General features: G+C 39.2%; 1 protein-coding gene across 8 annotated transcripts in view; it reads left to right on the forward strand.

The window, feature by feature from the left end:
* Positions 1–18,972, forward strand: part of LOC123517543 (cytosolic purine 5'-nucleotidase-like) — a 58,619-nt gene that overhangs the window by 145 nt on the left and 39,502 nt on the right. Inside the window, exons 1-2 of one of the 8 annotated variants that reach the window (XM_045277705.1) lie at positions 1–248; positions 2,700–2,832. The exon at positions 1–248 is cut by the window's left edge and continues 145 nt beyond it. In XM_045277705.1, coding sequence (XP_045133640.1) covers positions 2,708–2,832 — 125 coding nt within the window. In that variant the 5' untranslated portion in view covers positions 1–248; positions 2,700–2,707. Of the gene's footprint in view, positions 249–2,699; positions 2,833–9,075; positions 9,212–13,449; positions 13,584–14,613; positions 14,671–18,972 lie in introns of those variants that run through there. The other 7 variants (XM_045277704.1, XM_045277708.1, XM_045277711.1 and 4 more) reach the window with 7 other exon arrangements.

The following is an 18,972-nucleotide window of genomic DNA, read 5'->3' on the forward strand; positions in this document are numbered from 1 at the left end:
ATTGCCACCGAGCAGTTGAGTGTAATTTTTCGTATAGTGTTGTTGGCACAGTTCGAGCGGAACATTATAGTCATTCTTATCGTGACAGGTGCCAACACTCACCACTCGTGCCGAAGCTTTCCTTTGCTCAACATCTTACGTCCTGTGAAGTTGGGCTGTGTCTGTGTAAAGATCTAAAGTCAAGGAAGATCTGTTGCATTCAGTAATTGGATAGTAAAGATTTTGTGTGTGTGTGTGTGTGAAAACAGGTGAGTAAATAATTTTTCTCATTTTTCCAAGTAGATATTACAAATAGTGGTGTTATCTCTTTAATGCTATTTTTACTGTTTAACATTACTTTGATTATGTTTGTATGTCGCTGCTGTTATTATTATTATTATTATTATTATTATTATTATTATTATTATTATTATTATTATTATATTGTTATTTATTTTTATTATTATTATTACTTGTTTTTATTATTTATGTATTCTTTTTATTTTCTTACTTTTTATAAAATTTGTAGATTTGATCATAAGATTTCCTGAACTAAAAGTGAAAACTGGAGACTTAGATTGTTTGTTCATATTAGTTGTGAAATACCATAGGTGCATGACTTTAAACAATTAATTGATCAAAGTGCTTCCCCATCATAACAAACACACCAGCTGAAATGCATAATAAGTACTTATTAATGGTTAATGCACAGTGACATAATCTCTATAATGTGTGATAAGGTTCTTATCTCATCAATACAAGTACAACCTTCACAGACAGGTAAGGATAAATTGTCGTGATGTGAATCTCTCAAGTACATAAAAAGACAAATACATAAAAAACCCACAAATATAATGAGTTTCTGTATGCGATGATGAGTAATGAACAAATAAAACCTTGTTTCAACAGCAATTTGTCGTGATTGGAGGCTACTAATTAACAACAGAATCACTTCAATGATGGAAGATTGTAATGCATTGCTGTATGTAAGTTAAATAATATTTATATGCTCTGACAAATTTCTATTATTGCCGCATTTATTTAAAACATGAAGTTACTACATGTGCTGTATTGCTTGCCCAGGAGACCTCAGTCTAGTATAACCATGCCTAGTTTGGGATGGTGGATTACACGTGTACGCCGCCAACTTATGACATGGCTGCCTGCAACTGCAACTCATTCAGAACACAACACATTATGTGCGTGTGTGTGTGTTTATTTACTTATCAAGGACACAGCAGTATATGGTCACTGCCACCTTGGAATATGGTAGTTTACTCTTATTGTTGATACAGAATTCAGCAGATTACACTGCTGATACTGGGTTTAGCAGATTATACTACTTACACACCATGTCCATCTTCAATTCAGAACACCGGCTTTTGAAGTTTTGCTTCATAGATTATAACCTTGTTGATGATGTGACTTGATGGTTGTTGGGTGATAAAGATGTTTTATATATGACTTTTTTTCTATATTTGCTAAATCCAAAACATGCATAATATATATATATATATATATATATATATATATATATATATATATATATATATATATATATATATATATATATATATATTTATATATGAACTAGACGTTTTTAGTTCGGCGGATCTTCCAAGACAAAAGACATGTACTCTCGTGAGTATTGGTCACGTAGTCTTGGAAAAGCCAGTTTCGAGTCTCTTATTACCACATATCGAACCGGTGAGATATAAATAGGTGAGGGTAAGGGGAGGTGTAATGTGTGTGTGTTGCCTTTCCCGCCGTGGGACTGGGAAAGTTCACGGAAAATCCTGTTTTTTTTTTTTTTCTTTTCCCCGTTCTTTACTTGTGAAAATTTGTTGTTAGATCACCTTTGCACATGCACTGTATTAACGCTGCAAACACTGCTTTTACTTAGGACTTCAAAGAACAACCGTATTACCGGTACTGAAGTCTGTGAACCTTGGCAGAGTTCTTTAGGGACAAGAGGTCAGCGGGAATGATTGATTTGTAAAAATAAATTTTTTTTGCGCTGCAATGTCTGTCGCGATAACAGAGGACTCCCATCCAACATGGCTAACTTTTTTTTTTTTTTCCGTGAACGACAATCTCCGAAGATAGGTTAATCATACGAGTGTGGGCGCTATTACTTCCCTTTGAAATTATCACTAGGCAGAATACGACCCCAGATCCTATAAAAACGGCTTTGTTGTTTGTTGTGAAGAAAAAAACCGTCACCAAATTCCCCCGTCCCCCGAGATGGCGGCAATGAGAGCTGGTGTTTAACTCTGAAACGAGATTTTTGCGGCATCACACATCGTTAAAATCAGTCGAATTGCAGCGAAGAAAATTACATTTAAACATAACGAGCATCAGTTTCGCTGTGCTGATGATAAGTGATTATTTATTTGTCATGCTTATAACCGAGGATAAAGTAAAGTTATGGATTAAGCTTTGCATTTAGAAATGAGTTTGTCCAACTTGCTATAATTTTAAGACCGTAGTCCCAAACGTTTCGCCGCCTATCTTGACTACTTTAGTTAATGATATGGAAGCTTTGGAGAGTATTTCGTAGGATTCTGGTGATTGGTTAACGAAATATCCATGAACTCCCACTACGTAATCACCTTTTTTGGGCTTCGAAAAATAAAGTCTGCGAATGTCATAAAGTCTTTCAGAATGCGAACATTATCAGCACCCTTCAGTATGGGTTATTAATATGTTCGATATGCCAGCAGGAAGGATGAGCGAGGAGCGCGATGTGGTGACGCCCCTGGAGCCCCTGACTCCCTCCTCCTGCGGGGGAATTTCTACTTCTTCCTCGTCTGAATTCAGCAGCCGCAAATACTACCGTGATGTGCCGCACCGGTAAGAGGATTGATTGTTATTATTATTATTATTATTATTATTATTATTATTATTATTATTAATATTATTGTTGTTGTTATAGTAGTAGTAGTACTAGTACTAGTAGTAGTAGTAGTAGCAGTAGCAGCAGCAGCAGCAGCAGCAGCAGCAGCAGCAGCAGCAGCAGCAGCAGTGCAGCAGCAGCAGCAGCAGCAGCAGCAGCAGCAGCAGCAGTGCAGCAGCAGCAGGTGGCAGCAGCAGCAGCAGCAGCAGCAGCAGCAGCAGCAGCAGCAGGTGGTGGTGGTGCAGTGGTGGTGGTGGTGGTGGTGGTGCAGCAGCAGGTGGTGGTGGTGGTGGTGCAGGTGCAGCAGCAGCAGTGGTGCAGCAGCAGCAGCAGCAGCAGCAGCAGCACCAGCAGCAGCAGCAGCAGCAGCAGCAGCAGTGCCAGCAGCAGTGCCAGTAGCAGTAGCAGCAGTAGCAGTAGTAGTAGTAGTAGTACTACTACTACTAGTAGTAGTAGTAGTAGTAGTAGTAGTAGTAGTAGTAGTGGTAACAGCAGCTGCAGCAGCAGCAGCAGTAACATCAAATTAAATAAGATTGGAAAGAAATAATAATTTCACTCATTATATTACCATTATATTTCATTTACTCGTCCTGTTATTTATACACCATATTTTCTGCAATAAGGAAAAGAAAACGCGCTCACACAGACACACACACACACAAAAAAAAAAAAAAAAAAAAAAAGGCGACAATATGTGCATAGTTGCGTGCTTGTTATGAAAAACTTTTATGAATGTTATGAGAGAGAAGTATGTGTGCGATGTTACGATCAATGAAAACTTGTCTGACCGCCAGCTCAACACGGGGAAAACAGGTAACCGCTTGCACACATTCCCCCTCAGTTAAGAAAGTAAATACTGAAATACGGGGATAAACGTGGGCTGTGTATGGTGATGATCGCACATACCCTGAACGAAACTTAAAAAAAAGAAGTGTTGGAGTTCTCTAAAGTGTGTTGCTAAATACATAATTATATAAATCCCTCATATTTAAAAGGATCACATTTGACCACTTTCATTACCATTGTATAGACAGAAAACATTAAATAAATACTACCTTTAAGCGTATTGATATGAAATTGACATTAATCCTTTGACTGCCATGAACCTTATGAAATATTATTGTGCAAGTTCACAATTTCGAAAGGCACCTTCAAATACGAGTAATTATGTACAGTCGTTTAAATCTTAGTGTCTGAAGCTATACCATTGCTAATCAAAATCGCCAAAATATACGTGATTAAATCTTCTATCAGTAATAATGTTATATCGTCGTTAATTTAAATCGTCAAGGTGTGTTTGGGATACCTTGACACCACCAGTATAGAGTTAACCCCAGGTGAAGCGAGACTCGAGACAAGAGGCTACGTAGGATGTCTTGCAAACGAGACTTACCCACGCAACGCCGCTTCTCACCTGTCCTTGCCTATTCCTCGCCATGACGTTCGATGGACACGCTGATGCTAGATTATGATAGGTCACGAATTCAAGCCAGTTTTCATCTCTCCTGGGGGTAACTTGTTATGCTACTAGCCGTGACGTTGCCAGACTTTAATAGGCCGTGATGATCAATGGGATGAAGGCTAAGTTGCTTTTCTAGGAGTTTCACGCTTCAAACACACTAACAATAGATAGAAACACACACACACACACACACACACACACACACACACACACACACACACACACACACACACACACACACTCTCTCTCTCTCTCTCTCTCTCTCTCTCTCTCTCTCTCTCTCTCTCTCTCTCTCTCTCTCTCTCTGTAATTACGGGGCATTTAGCAGGATCTCCATTATCTACGTAGAACTATTTTTAGTTGTAATCATGGTAGCATATACTTAATACAGTCTCAGATATTTTGTAGTTTTCTGTTGTAATTGCGATACAGTTTTTATTATTTTCTGTGGTGTTATTTAAGTCTACACTTGAGTTATTGTTAGTATGAGAATAACTTCACAATATATTTTTGAAAGCGAAATGTCAGTTTTTTTTTTTTTTTTTTTTTTTAAGGAATATATTAGAGTATTATATTTTGTACCTACTGGAGAGAGAGAGAGAGAGAGAGAGAGAGAGAGAGAGAGCGCCCTTACTCCACTTCTCACCAGTTACCACTAGTATACACCGCCATCCCGGAAGAAACCATCAATCGTCGCCTTACTTGACTAGAAAGAAGCTATTAATGGCTTATGAATGCTACTGAGAATATTAGTGTGTCTACGTCTCTCATTTCACATTGATTTAAACTAGTAGGAAAAGATAACGTTTGAATTAAGAGGAAAATGCAGTAATGTAATGCTCACGAAAAATTAAGAGGACAGGAATAGACTCAATGATCACGTTGTCGCTGCAGAATTGACATAGATAGATAGAAAAGATTGGATAAATTTATGAGTAGGGTATGCACTAGTGAGTATGTTTTGTATAGTGAGTGCTACGAGTTATGTTTGATGACTTTTTGTGCCTCACTTCTGATCTTAATTCGTATAGTTAGGTGGAAATCCAGACCGAAGCAGTGAGGTATTGAGTTTGTCAGTGAAAAAGAAAGTATACGATCGACAGGAGAGTGGTTAAGATAGCAGATAGATTCGAACTAAGTCGCCCAACACTAAGGCCAGCACCCCCCCAAAAAAATCATCTGTCAACCCATGTATGGAGTACTCATCGCATGTATGGGGGGTTCCACTCGCTCAGTTTTATTAGATAGGGTGGAATTAAAACCTTGTCGTCTTATCAACTCCTCTCTTCGACTGACTCTCTTCAGCCCACTTTTCAGCGCTGGAATGTTGCATCTCTTGCTATCTTCTAGCGCACTTTTAATGCTAACTGCTCTTCTGATCTTACTAACTGCATGCCTTTCTCCCCCTGGTTGTCTCGTTGCACAAGATTTTCTTCTTCCTCTCATCTCTACTCTGTCCAACTCACTAATGCAAGAGTTAACCAGTACTCTCAATCACTTATACCTTTCTCTTGTAGACTCTGGAACTCCCTACATGCTTTTGTATTTCCAACTTCCTATGACTCGACTTAATTTAAGAGAGAGGCCTCAAGATATTTATCCCTTTTTTTTGGCTAACTCTCTCAGATCTGCATGAGGACTGGAAACCTTGTGGGCCATTTTTTTTTCGTTTTACGTTGTCCTTGGCCAGCTTTTCTCTCATATATATATATATATATATATATATATATATATATATATATATATATATATATATATATATATATATATATATATATATATATATATATATATATATATATATATATATATATATATATATATAAGAATCTTAATAGGCCGTAGTGGAAGCCAGTACTGTTGTTAAGGCCGTTTTCATGACTCCAGTAGGAGTTTGACAAGAATTATGCATCACTTGTTGGAAAAGTTAATCCTGAAAAAAACTAATCATAATACTCGTGTTCCCAAAGCTGTATTCAGAATTCTTGTAGTAGTCTAACAAGAATTCAGTTTCAACAGTGGGGGGAAAAATTGGGAATTCGACTTAGTTACGCAGTTCTGGTTGTCAAGGCTGCCGTAGTTTAATAAGCATTGTGCATCAATATTAGAAAAAATCGACTAGTCTAGAAGGTGGCTTATGAATAATAGTCCTAAGTGTTTCAGAGAGAGAGAGAGAGAGAGAGAGAGAGAGAGAGATTACAATAGTCCCTTAGGGTTTCAGTGGCCAGAGATGCATCATTACTGGTTGGGGAGTGTAATTCAAGTGGTGTGTAACAGTGTCCAAAAAATTACTGAGGCATGACAAGTAGTAGTGGGATTTCTGGAAATTGAAACGTGTCTTAGGTGAGAAAATTAATACTCTGGTTTGTCCACCGCCACCACCACGCAATCCACCACAACCCACCACCACGACCTGCCCCGAGTCACGTTGCATTTCTCTCATAGTTTATGTGTCACTCTTTTCATTTCCTTCCGCCCAATTCTCTTACTGTAATGAATAAGTACATGGAAGTGATGAATGCTCTGCCAGAACACACACACACACACACACACACACACACACACACACACACACACACACACACACACACACACACACACACACACACACACACACACACACACACACACACACTTGAAGAACCATGTCTTCATCTAGCATTATTTTAAAAGTTTTCATATTTTTTTTAAGGAAACGTTCTTGTCCTATGTCCTGTTTTCGGTCAGAGAGAGAGAGAGAGAGAGAGAGAGAGATTTAAGTTATGAAACTAATTAACTTTCCGTCGTTTCTTGGTGTTAGGATTGTAAGGATGGACAGAGGTGTGGGAGGAGGAAGGAAGAGGGAAGGGAAAGGAAGGGAAAGGATATCTGAGCTGTCGTTTGAGGTTAGACAAGTGGAGGTTTCTGTGCCATGAGCGCCTTAATTAGACGTGTTCGGCGACTTGATCACACACACACACACACACACACACACACACACACACACACACACACACACACACACACACACACACACTGGGAGGTAGCTGTTGAACCGGTTCCTGATATGGGTATATGAGTTCCTCTCGGCTCCAGGCAGATGTCCTTGTCATAGTATTAGGTTAGGTTAGGTTAGGTTAGGTACTAAGCAAGGGACGCTCTTGTCACTGCATTATGTAAGTATTAGGCATGGAATGTCCTTGTCACTCAGTTATATTAGGAGTGACAGGTAGATTATATTAGGAGTGACAGGTAGATATAGATAGATGTGTTTTATACATGCACTGCCACATGTAGATCTGATGGTTTCTTGCAGCTTTCCTTATTTTCCTATGTTCACACTATGTTGAATTTGCCTTCTTTATCGTAACGGTCCCCCTACATGCATACCTTTAATGTAGTTTTTTACAGGCTTTGATCGTGAGTATGCGAGTAAAAAAATGAAATTATCAGTTGAACAAGAACTTGTTTTGAAAGATGTCATACTTGCAGTAGAAATCCGTTACAACTTGTTTTTAAGATTCCCCTTTCCTCTGTTCCTTTTTATTTGTACTTAAATAACAAGAAAGAAAATATGCGTTTGATTTGTTTTGTGCGTGTAAAGTTAGAGAAAACAAGACTATTAGAAGATTTTGCTTTGGAAGGTATAGTAAAAATATATTAATTCGTTTTTTGAGATTCTCTATTCCTTTTTTTTTTTTTTTCGTCGTTTACTTGAGCACGAGTGAAATAAAATGAAACTGGCACTATAATAAACTTTAAAATTTCAAGACCACTCAAGTAGGAATCTATCATTACTCATTTTCCAACTTATCTTTCTTGGTGGACTCATGGTCACCAGCTGTATCCTCCCTAGGGAGCTTAGAGTACTGTGGAGAAGGTTTAGCTCTCGCACACAACATACACGATGCTCTTGCTCAGTGATGGGAGGTAACCACTGGCGCATTAGTGAACATCCTTGCGCATCAGCGAATTTTAATCTCGGCCTGCCAAGTTAGAGAGAGAGAGAGAGAGAGAGAGAGAGAGAGAGAGAGAGAGAGAGAGAGAGAGAGAGAGAGAGAGAGAGAAGGGGAAGGGAAAGAGGAGGATATGATAGATAGATAGGGAAACGCATAGATAAGAGGCCATGATTAGTAAATGAAGAAACAAACAGAGAAACGGATAAGCAGGGTGACGAAAACCATGACAAATAAACAAACAGGTAACGGGTAGACAGAGAACTCTGACACGCAAACGGACATAAACTAAGACAGATAAAAGAAAAAAGAAAATAGAAATAAGTAAGTAAACAATACAAAGAAATAAACAAATATAAAAGCAAATAACAGAATAAACAAAGACGAGCAAACAAAGACGGAAAGTTGTACAGAAACTAAGACCAAAATAAATAAACAAACAAACAAATAATAAGTAAAAAAAGAAAAAGAATAAACAAACAAACATTTAAGAAACAAGACAAACGTATAAATAGACAAAAATAAACAAACACACAATTAAACTGGCAATAAAGAAAGACAAAATTAGACACAAACCAAAGTATAGGTATAGACACACAGACAGACACACCACCAGTGAAATGAACGGAAATATACTTACATACATATACGTGAGAAAAATCACATTGCAACGACGGAAAACGGAAACACACACACACACACACACACACACACACACACACACACACACACACACACACACACACACACACACACACACACACACACACACACAGGCTTGGCACTACTAAAACCTTTCCTTGCCACTCAGCCATTCAGTCTTGGTTTGGCCCTTGAGTGAGGAAGCTGTCACGGTGCACCACGCTCAGCCCGGATACGTGTTACCGTTCTGTCTTATCGGGAACTTTGTGTTGTTGTGTTTGTGTTTGTGATTATGAGGTAAAGTGATGGTGTGGTTCAGTTTATTTTCTTGAAGGTGGTCTTTGGTGTGGTGGTGTTAAATCAGTCCTTCATCAGAATATATATATTTTATAGTTGTTTATTTGTGTACCTATTCAATCTATCTGTTTATTTATACTTATCTTTCATCAGTCAGTCTACCTTTACCTACTATCCCCAAAAAAGAAAAAGGTAATTTATGCTTAGTATTATCTATTGACCTCATTGGAAGTCGTTTTAGTTTATGCTTACATTTATCTATTAACCTAACTGGGAGTCGTATTATCTCAGTGTTTCTATGTGTGTACGTTTGTGAATCTGAAAATATAGTGCGTTAAGAAAATCCCCAAGTTGTTTGGTGATGTTAGTATTTCACGGGGAGGTTTTCGAGGGCAGCACAGTGTTTTATTATATATGTATTGTATTTATTATTCGTACACTCGTGGTCTTCAGGTTTTTTTTCAGTCCCTGACTTGTTCTCATCGAGTATTTACTCCAGTTTTTTTCCCCAATACGTTTTCTTCTCAACTTTTCCTATAGTGTTGAGGAGTTGGTATACTAGCCCTCTCCGTTTGCTTCTTTGTAGTTTCTTGGGTTTCAGGGCTTGGTTTGAGTCTTCCTCACTTTTCTGACTTGTATCTTCTCTTGTTCCAATATTCAGAAGCTCCGCCGCTGCTCCATCTTTCCATTCCACTGTATCATCTTTCTATGCAGTTTTTACGAGTCTCTTCTTTCGTTTATTTGCTTTATGTTCTGTTGCTTCCATTCTCTAAAGCTATACCATTATTTTATCTCCCAAATAATCTTCCGTTGGTTTCTATAATACCTCTGCAAGCCATTTTCACAGTCTCTTTACCCTTTACATACGGAGGTCATTATATCACCGAATAATTTCAGCTTTGATTTTCTCATGACTTCACTTATACACTCCTTTCCTGCCTTCATGGTATCCTCGTTTCTCAAGTGCTGTAGGAGTGGAATAACTTCTCCCTCATTTCTCAGATGTTCTCGGAGTGAGATACCTACGTCTCTACAATGTACCTGTGTAGATCTTTGATAATTTACATAATGTGCCCATATTTTTGTTATCTTAAGCCAGGATACATGTTATCGCTGTGGTTTGACTGATTATGCGGTAATGCTACAGATGAAATGCCAGTGATTACGGCGACCTTCTGCATCTTCCTTCTCGCCTTCATCTATTGTTGTATATGTATCTCTGTTATCAAAGACACTCTAACGCCCTCGGTATATTCAAACCGCAAAAATGTTCACCATGTTGAGGTAAATCTCCCCAGGTATTGTGATGAACTGATCGGCACTTGTAAGCGTTTTGTCAGGTGTGATATATTTACCTGGTTGTGTGATAACGGTAATCGGTTATCTGTAAGGAATGCTTATCCAATACCACGGAGATTGATGGCACTCTTAACTTTTTTCAGCTATTTTTTGTAATTACTGTTATTGTTTATTCATTTATTTATTCATTCATCCATCAGTGAATGAATGAATGAATTAAATAATGGAGGAATTAATTGATTGATTAAATTTTCATTTTATATGTCAAGAAGATTGGCTAAGGAATAAGAAAAAAATATGTAGATAAAAGAGGAAAACCCTAAAAACCTAAGAATTTTTTTTTTATCCAGCTCAGTTCTTTCACATGCAAGCTTCGTCTGCAGGTGGGAATGTGGTCAATTACTAACTTCACCGGTAGATGACAACATCACCTGTCTGCACACTCTTGTCATTGTGGGTTAAGAGTCTTCTATAGGATCCTTCTCTGTTAAGGAATGAGTTTTTTTTTTTTTTCTTGGGGTCTTTCATTGTTAGGTCATTGTTAGGTAAGAATATTTTTGGACAATTCATTATTTTGTAAAAGTTTTTGTTTCTTCTTGGCTTCCTCTTCGTTAAATAAGTCTTTCTTTTGGCAAAAGTGTTAGGTGAGTAATTTTCTTGGAGTTCTTCACTGTTAGTTTTTCCGTGGTTTATTCATTATTAGATCATTCTTCTTTGGACTCTTTCTTTTTGAACAGTTTTTTCTTTGTAATGCTTCTGTGTTAAATGCAAGTTTTCTTTGGGGGTTCTGGCTTGAGGACTGGCTGAACGAATAATTTGTAATACTACATATTTCTGACTATAACATTAGTGTCAGCGGTTGGATAAGAAAACTATGATATATTGTTTCCTATCATATATATTTTTAATATTCACGTTACTCTACCCTCAATACGTTCCTCCGTCACGCCCTTCACCCATCACTGACATGTTTTTTCTCCAGTGCCTCCGTCAGGGTCACGAAAGCTAAACACCTTTCTTCACTTTACTCTGCTTTCCTTATGTTCCATCCCTATCACTAGTATATCTTAATTTCCCTTCATTAGTTGGTGCCATTTTCATTACCCGTAGGAAAAAAGAGTAAGAATTAGATTAAATATTTTGACATTGTGACAGTATAGAAAAGTGTTGATCCTCAGGTAAAGAAAACTCTCTCTCTCTCTCTCTCTCTCTCTCTCTCTCTCTCTCTCTCTCTCTCTCTCTCTCTCTCTCTCTCTCTCCTACCAATCTATCTATGCTGTGTACCAAGTGAAGGAGCATTCAGAGCAGTAAGGCGTCAATGAAGACCCAGGCGACGGGCGGGTCAGCAGGACTAGCCATCATTGAATCACTCATGCCACATTATCCTCAGTTGCGCCATGCCCCGTGGGACGCTTGACGGGATGTGTCGTCATTCTTCAACGTCACAGTTTTATTTGTCGGTGTTAACGCGAGGGAAGCAATGATCTTTTCATTCCCACTTCCACCTCAAATTCTTAGGAGCTACTCATACGTGAAGGTGCTCCCGTCACACATGTCCCGGAAATTTCTCGCATGACGTAGTAACGGGAAAGAGAAGGAACGGTGGTCTGGAAGTGAAAGTCACCCCACCCTCTTATTCTCGAGGTGTTGGTTGGTCTCTAGGTCAGCTGACCGGCGCTTTCATGCTGCGCGTCTGCAATCCCCAAGGTGAAATTGATCTAATGCCATGTTCTTAAACGTTTCAGTAGCTTATTTTCATCGTTTTCTAGGGTGTAATGGAAGTTATTAGTTTTTTAGGATTTTCTGGTGATTCTAAGATTATGTATAATCAAAATGCAGAAAACGTCATGAAAAATCGAGTTATTATTTCAGTGGCCTTTGAATTATACTCCTGGTAAGAGAGTAAGTGTTTAAACGTAGATGCTCTGCTTATTACTGATATTGTGATTGTAATGGACATCTCTCGCTTGTTTTTAAGGGCTGTATTAGTATATGCCTTGCGATTGTTATAAGGTCCGTGTGCTGTAATGTTTTTTTTTTTTCATGACTAGTGGTAGTTTAACAAGGAATCGTTCCTCGAATATGCTTCCAGTTGGTTCTTGTAGCTTTTACTGTAGTTTTAAAGTATGTTTATTTTTCATGACTTGCGATGGTTAAATTTGTGGACCATACGAGTATTCTCAAACGTATCCGCTGTTTATCTCTGTATAATCATTACGCTCTTGTTTTTTTTTTCCGTTTTGAATAGTGTTTTCTTGTCTATAGTGATTATTCAATAAGTTTTCTGCAGCTCAATGATGAGAATAACCAAGAAGTCATGACTGGTCATCTCTGTAGCCTTTGAAAATACTCTTATACGAGTGTCAAAAACGTTTTAGAAAACCGCCAAGAATTCTGCACCGTCACTGAGATTGAAACAACCTTAGAAATCACAATTATCAGCTCAGTTGCCATTAATGACAATCTTCATAAGAGTACGAACCCAAGACATGGGTATGTAGGAAGACAGTGATAGTCGCAGAGGCGTCACTCGTGTAAACATTCCTATGAAAAACAAATCACATCTTTTCATGTCATGTTTCACTGACTCGTATTCTTTATTTACCTTGTGTTCCTTAATTTTTTTTCTTCATTTATTCTCTCTTTTAACGTCTCTTCGTCAGTCAATCGTTCGCTGAACCATTAAATCAGCTAGACTCATGCTAATAACATATAGAACAATTATCACGTTTTCTTTTACCTTTCATGTTTTCCCTTGATTCATATTCTCTCCCTTCCTTGTGTTCCTCTATTTCCCTTTTCCCTTCTTACTTCTCTCAAATCCTGTCTCTTATTTAATGCTTCTTCCGTTACAATACAAGTGTTAGCGGTAGTGTGTAGCTGGCAACTGTGTGACCCTCCTTTGCGTGTGGTTGCCTCAAGTGTGTTACGTGGTGGTGTGAGGCTCAAGTGCGGTGGTGCGGACCAGACAGACAGACGGCTGGTGTTGATAGCCGCACGTCTCGGTTCACCTGTTTTTTCCTTGTTTATTATTTGCTTCACCGTGTTTGCATAACTGGGAAAGTGCTTGATGGTGTGTTGTGATGTATTTGACTTGTGGTGGGCGTGTTTTGTTGCAACGTGTGTTTAGATTGTGAGATGTATTTATCTATTTTTTTTTATATTACACACTTATGATATAAAATAATGTGAGATTACGAAGAATAGTTGTGTTCGTAAGCTAAAAGTTATGACTATTCTGTTAATGATTCTTTCGTTATAAGGAGTGTTTAAATTTGGCAAGCCGCTGATGACGTACCACTCGGATATGTACACAAACACACACACACACACACACACACACTCTGAACAGTTAAATAATTGGTGACTGAAAGACGGCGTGTTAGTGTTCTTTCTGTCACTGCTGGGAAGTTTTTGTTTGACCGAGAAGAACCATTACTAAAAAGAAAGAAAAGCATGATACTTTTGTGGTAGTAGTAGTAATTGTAGAAGATGAAGAAGGAAGAAAAGGGACAGTTATAATGGTGAGAATTAAACTTGTGATGGTAATAGTTGTGAGAGGAGGAAGAAAAGGCATTGAAATGTTATGTGCTAATTGACGTGGTGGTAGATGGAAAAGGAGCAAAGTGTTATTAAGGTCAGATGCGTTTTACCTTGAGGTGTTTCAGAGTAGAACACAGAAACAAGTCAAACTCCACCAACATTTTTATCGACAAGAAATTAGACCCAATGAAAAGAGAAACCACACAGTTTGTTAAGACGCCAACACATTCCAGAGTGAAGGTTGTCTGCGGGGAGTCCACGGCCGTGCTGGATCGTGCTCGGCGGGGACATGATGGATTCGTTGCGTCATGAACTCTGTTGTGTGGTGAGTCACTTATCGCATCCCACGTGACCCAATGACTGGAGGGAAAATTGAGGGTAACGTTTTTTTTTTGCACTAATTGTTTTAATGGAGTGGTGTTAAGTGTCCTGCCAGCATACAACTCTAAGGCGTCCATCGTATTCACGGATTATTTTCCTATTTTACACTACGACTTGTGGATATCAGTAACTGGGCGACGAGACGCATTGGCAACTCGTACTGAGAGATATATAGCAGAGGCACTCTGAGGCAAGAGTAGTGCAGCGCGCGCGGCTTGTTGGTGGGGAAGTGTGTGGTTGGTACCTCCGCCGCGTGTGTGTCTGTGAGAGGCAGTTGGCACCATATTAGTAAAAGTGACAGGCGGTGGCAAGGGGGCAAGCTTTTAGGGCAAGGTTGTGTCAAACAGGACTGATGCTTATGTGATGATGGTGTTCTTACCCTTTGATATTATATTTTTTTCTCCCTCATCACCATAAAATAATTACACCATGTCTTATCGTGTTACTTTGTTGTCAGTGTCGTAACAGATTTGACAGTAGTTTCTTTTTTTTCAGTGTACCTAAGCAGGTGTTGGAAAAGGTGTGTTGTGACAATGAAACGTGTGTGTGTGTGTGTGTGTGTGTGTGTGTGTACTTGACACGGGCCCTCGGCTCCTCCCCATACCAGTGACGCACGTCCTTCACCGTCACTCTTAGTTAATTTCTTCCGGTTTTAACCTAATACGAGTCAAGCTTCGTGCCCTATATTCTTGTTGCCTTTTCTCCCTCCGTCTTCCCTAATCTCTGCCTCTTTACCTCGCGTCTTCCATCTCACCCCTACGCAGCAGTGTGTTTCCTTTCACCCCTCCGCAGACTCCGTATTCCCCTCACCCTCCACCCCAGCCTCTCGTGTCACGTGCAACAGCTTCCTCTCTTGTCAACAGGCCCTTGTCTCGCTCGGTGTCCCCCTTCCCTTCCCCGAGTCACTGCCCCACATCCCAGGTTTTCCCACAATGCTCCTTTCCTCCTTGTTTTTCTTGTTTTGTTTTTTCCCTCTCACTCGCCAGTCCTGTATCACATGCATAGTGTTGTCATTGTACTGCGCTTTTTTCAGTGTGGAACGTTACATGGGAGTTAATGAAGAGAGAGGGTTAAATCGATCAACAGTCCAGTAACAACTCACTCTCTTTTGTGTTTAGGACTTAAGAGTATAGCGATTCTCAAGCTTTTTCTGATTGGCCCTCAAAATGCATTTCTGAGCTGACCTGATGACTCTATATACATGTATGTGTAGTGTTAATTACATGTTATCATGATATGTTAGTTACACTTGTCTACTTATTTATAATTTACTAATGATTTTTGAGACCTTAAAGTAACCCTCAAATTTCTTGGCCACTCATTTAGGTTTGAGAATCGCAAGTGGAGTGGTTTCCTTCAATGTCGACTTTTCTTATCTTGTTATCAGCTGGCACTGTCAGGTTTTTGTGAAGCTAAGTTGTCAGCAGATCATGTAAGATTGAGGGAACGGATAACACACAGTTGGAATGAGAACAGCTGGTTACTCAACTTTTTATCTTGATAATACTTTGTGTTTTTTCGTTTCCAAGGATCGGTATAATTTAAAATAGAGTAGTAGGAGTATGTACTTGGAACACCAATTCCCTTTCGACTTCAGTTTCACTACCGCTACATTTTCTCTCAATAGCTTCCTCTGCGGTACAAATTCGCCTCTGACCCCTCTTGTAACCTGATACCAGAGACAATTTCGTGTTTGATTGCACATTGACAAACATTTTGTCTATGCTAATGGGAGAGAAAGAAGCGATACCCAGCGTACCATATTGTTCGAGAGGCTTTGTTTGGTATGTTACGTGTCATTGAAGCTATTTCGTAATCTTTTCTGTACCACGAGTAACTTTCAAAACTTCATGGAGTCACTAGTTGTTACCGATAAAGAAAATATAAATGATACCAGTGAGTAATCGTTATTATGGATGTACTTTTTCACTCTACAATGAAGAAAATTATCTTACTAAATCCTTGAGGGACCTTCAAAATGCAATGAAAGTGATGCCACTCTACTGGGCCACTGGCAGGATCAAATATCCGGCAGAGAATGGAACAAACGCCCTTTTATTTTTACTTCAGTCGCTACTTTCCTGTCAAAGGCTAATGAAATTAAAAGCTCGGTTTTCGTCGATTTTTTTTTTTCAGATATCAAATTGTGAAACTTAGGAGAATCATGAAAACATCTTTGATAACCTCTATGGGAATTAGATTTTCGAGTTTTTTTTTTCATTAACGATGGAGAATCCTCGTAAAACCATAACTGGAATCACGAAAACACCCTTGAAAATTTCATGTGTAATTATAAACTGGATTCCCATGAGTGTCTTCGTTAACAATGCAGAATCCTTGTTGATTATAATTTCACTAGAATCATAGAAAACACCGAAAGACTTCAACAACTTCCACCTTTAGAACATGTTCAAAGTAAAGACACTGGAATCTTGAAGAATAAGAGTCTTCATTTTGTAGACTGGGATCTAAGCGGGCCTTTTGTTTTAATCGCTTTTATTTCCCTTGGCCATATTTCCACTCTTACATAAGAAATGGCGATAAAAGGGAAGAAAACGCGTAAAATGTGCCGGGCCTTTAAATTCTTATAGGAAGGAGAGCACCATTACTCATTGTGCAAAATCACTCTCCCTAGAAAGCTCAACTGATCTTACCTTCCTCAATGGCTGGAGGGGTTACCTAGCCCGGGACGCGTCAACATGAATGGAATGTTTTGTTGCAGTACTCTCCCCCGAGTACCGGATTTAGACCTTGTTGCTAGCTCACCACGACACCCACCCACCCACCCACCCACCACACACACACACACACACACACACACACGGTCAGGCGGGCGGGCAGGGGCAGGGGCTGGGGCTTGGGTTCGGGGTATCTAGGGTTGGGTAGTCAGGGTTGTGTGTGGAGATGTGGCGTGGTGATACATGTGATGTGTCAAAACGTGCCTGGAGATTTAACACTCTCAGTTCCACGGGATTGATTTCATAACAGATTTCACTGGAGAATTTTATTAAGTTAAGACGATTCTTTGCGTTACTAAGCGCCATTATAAAATAATTATTTATACATTCAACGCTGTTACTATCATTGTATTTTACCTATTTTGACTAAAAATATCTTATATGTAAACATTTCCTTGGTTTCGCTTGAAGTTATTTGGAAATTTGCAAGGATGCTTGTTTTTCTTACTACTCTTTTCTTAGTTTAACAGTAATTCTACATCATGAATGGAAAAAAAAAGAAACACTGATTTATAATCATCTTTGTGGCCTTTTGTTCTGATTAGAGAAAAACACGTTTAAGAATTTCAGCTTATGTAACAGTTATGTATATCAGGATGTGCAAGATCGCCAGAGTTGTGATAAGGCCAGACCCACCAGGAAGGACCTAGGCAAGCACTAGCAACAGACCGGTTATCCACACGTGACCAGCGTGTGGTACAATAGTGGTGGGCGTTGCGGCGTTTATTCTACTCGTCATCAACTCGGCAAATAGAAACAGCTGAATGAAAAAGCCGTCGCGCACTGGACTGAATGAATTTTTTTTTCTTTACTCCGTTCCGTAATGTTTCTTGGTCTTATCACATCTTAGCTACCTTAGTAAAAGCTTATCGTAAGTGAGAGGACTAAGCTCATTAACATATCACAATGGGGACGGGAGGAGGAAGAGGTGGAGGAGGAGGAGGAGGAGGAGGAGGAGGAGGAGGAGGAGGACGACGACGACGACGACGACGGAAGAGAAGAGCTGGAGAATAACGAAAGGAAAGCGGGGAAGAATGAAAAAAAGAGAGAGAGAGAGAGAGAGAGAGAGAGAGAGAGAGAGAGAGAGAGAGTAGACGAAAAAAAACAAGGGAAAGTGAGAAGGAGGAAGAAGACGCATAAGAGATGGAGAAGGAAGCACATAATTCATCTGGTAACTTTGACTGACAGGTATTTGTGGGCAGCTGGTGAGAGGGAGAAGTCGTAGCATATATACCTTGAGAACGTATGAAAATACCCATCTGACTATTCCCTCGGCAATATAACAACGATTAGGCGAGAAGTACACAGTGGCAGGTATCTTGAGGTAGTGGGGAGTCTTGTAGAGTGATAACCTGTGGAGTCTGTACAGGTGGAAGATGAGGGCACAAATATGGGCCGAGTTCCGAAACCTTTGCTCTCTCACCACGACTATTTTCCAAGGTCTCAGATAAGTAGCCGGGTTTTCAAGAGTATTTTTTCTTGTTAATAATGTAGAAATATTGTTAATGTGTCACTAGAGCCCTAAAAACAGCCTTGGAATCTTGTGTAACTTCAACTAGTAAGGGCTTTTTGGAAGTAGTCGAGGTACTACCCAAGTTTGTATGATTTGGTAGGGAGTCTTCTTTAGATGTATTACGCTCCCATACTGTGTTATGCTGGTGTGTGTGTGTGTGTGTGTGTGTGTTGTTAATTTTTTTTGTTGTCTTATAGTATATATGTATGAAAAGACATGTAAGAGATTCGATGACGTATTATAATGATTAGATCTTTCTCGGGATTTCCCCCCCCCTCCCACACTCA

This window comes from Portunus trituberculatus, chromosome 42, assembly GCF_017591435.1.
Source record: "Portunus trituberculatus isolate SZX2019 chromosome 42, ASM1759143v1, whole genome shotgun sequence".
In the NCBI taxonomy this organism is placed as follows: domain Eukaryota; kingdom Metazoa; phylum Arthropoda; class Malacostraca; order Decapoda; family Portunidae; genus Portunus; species Portunus trituberculatus.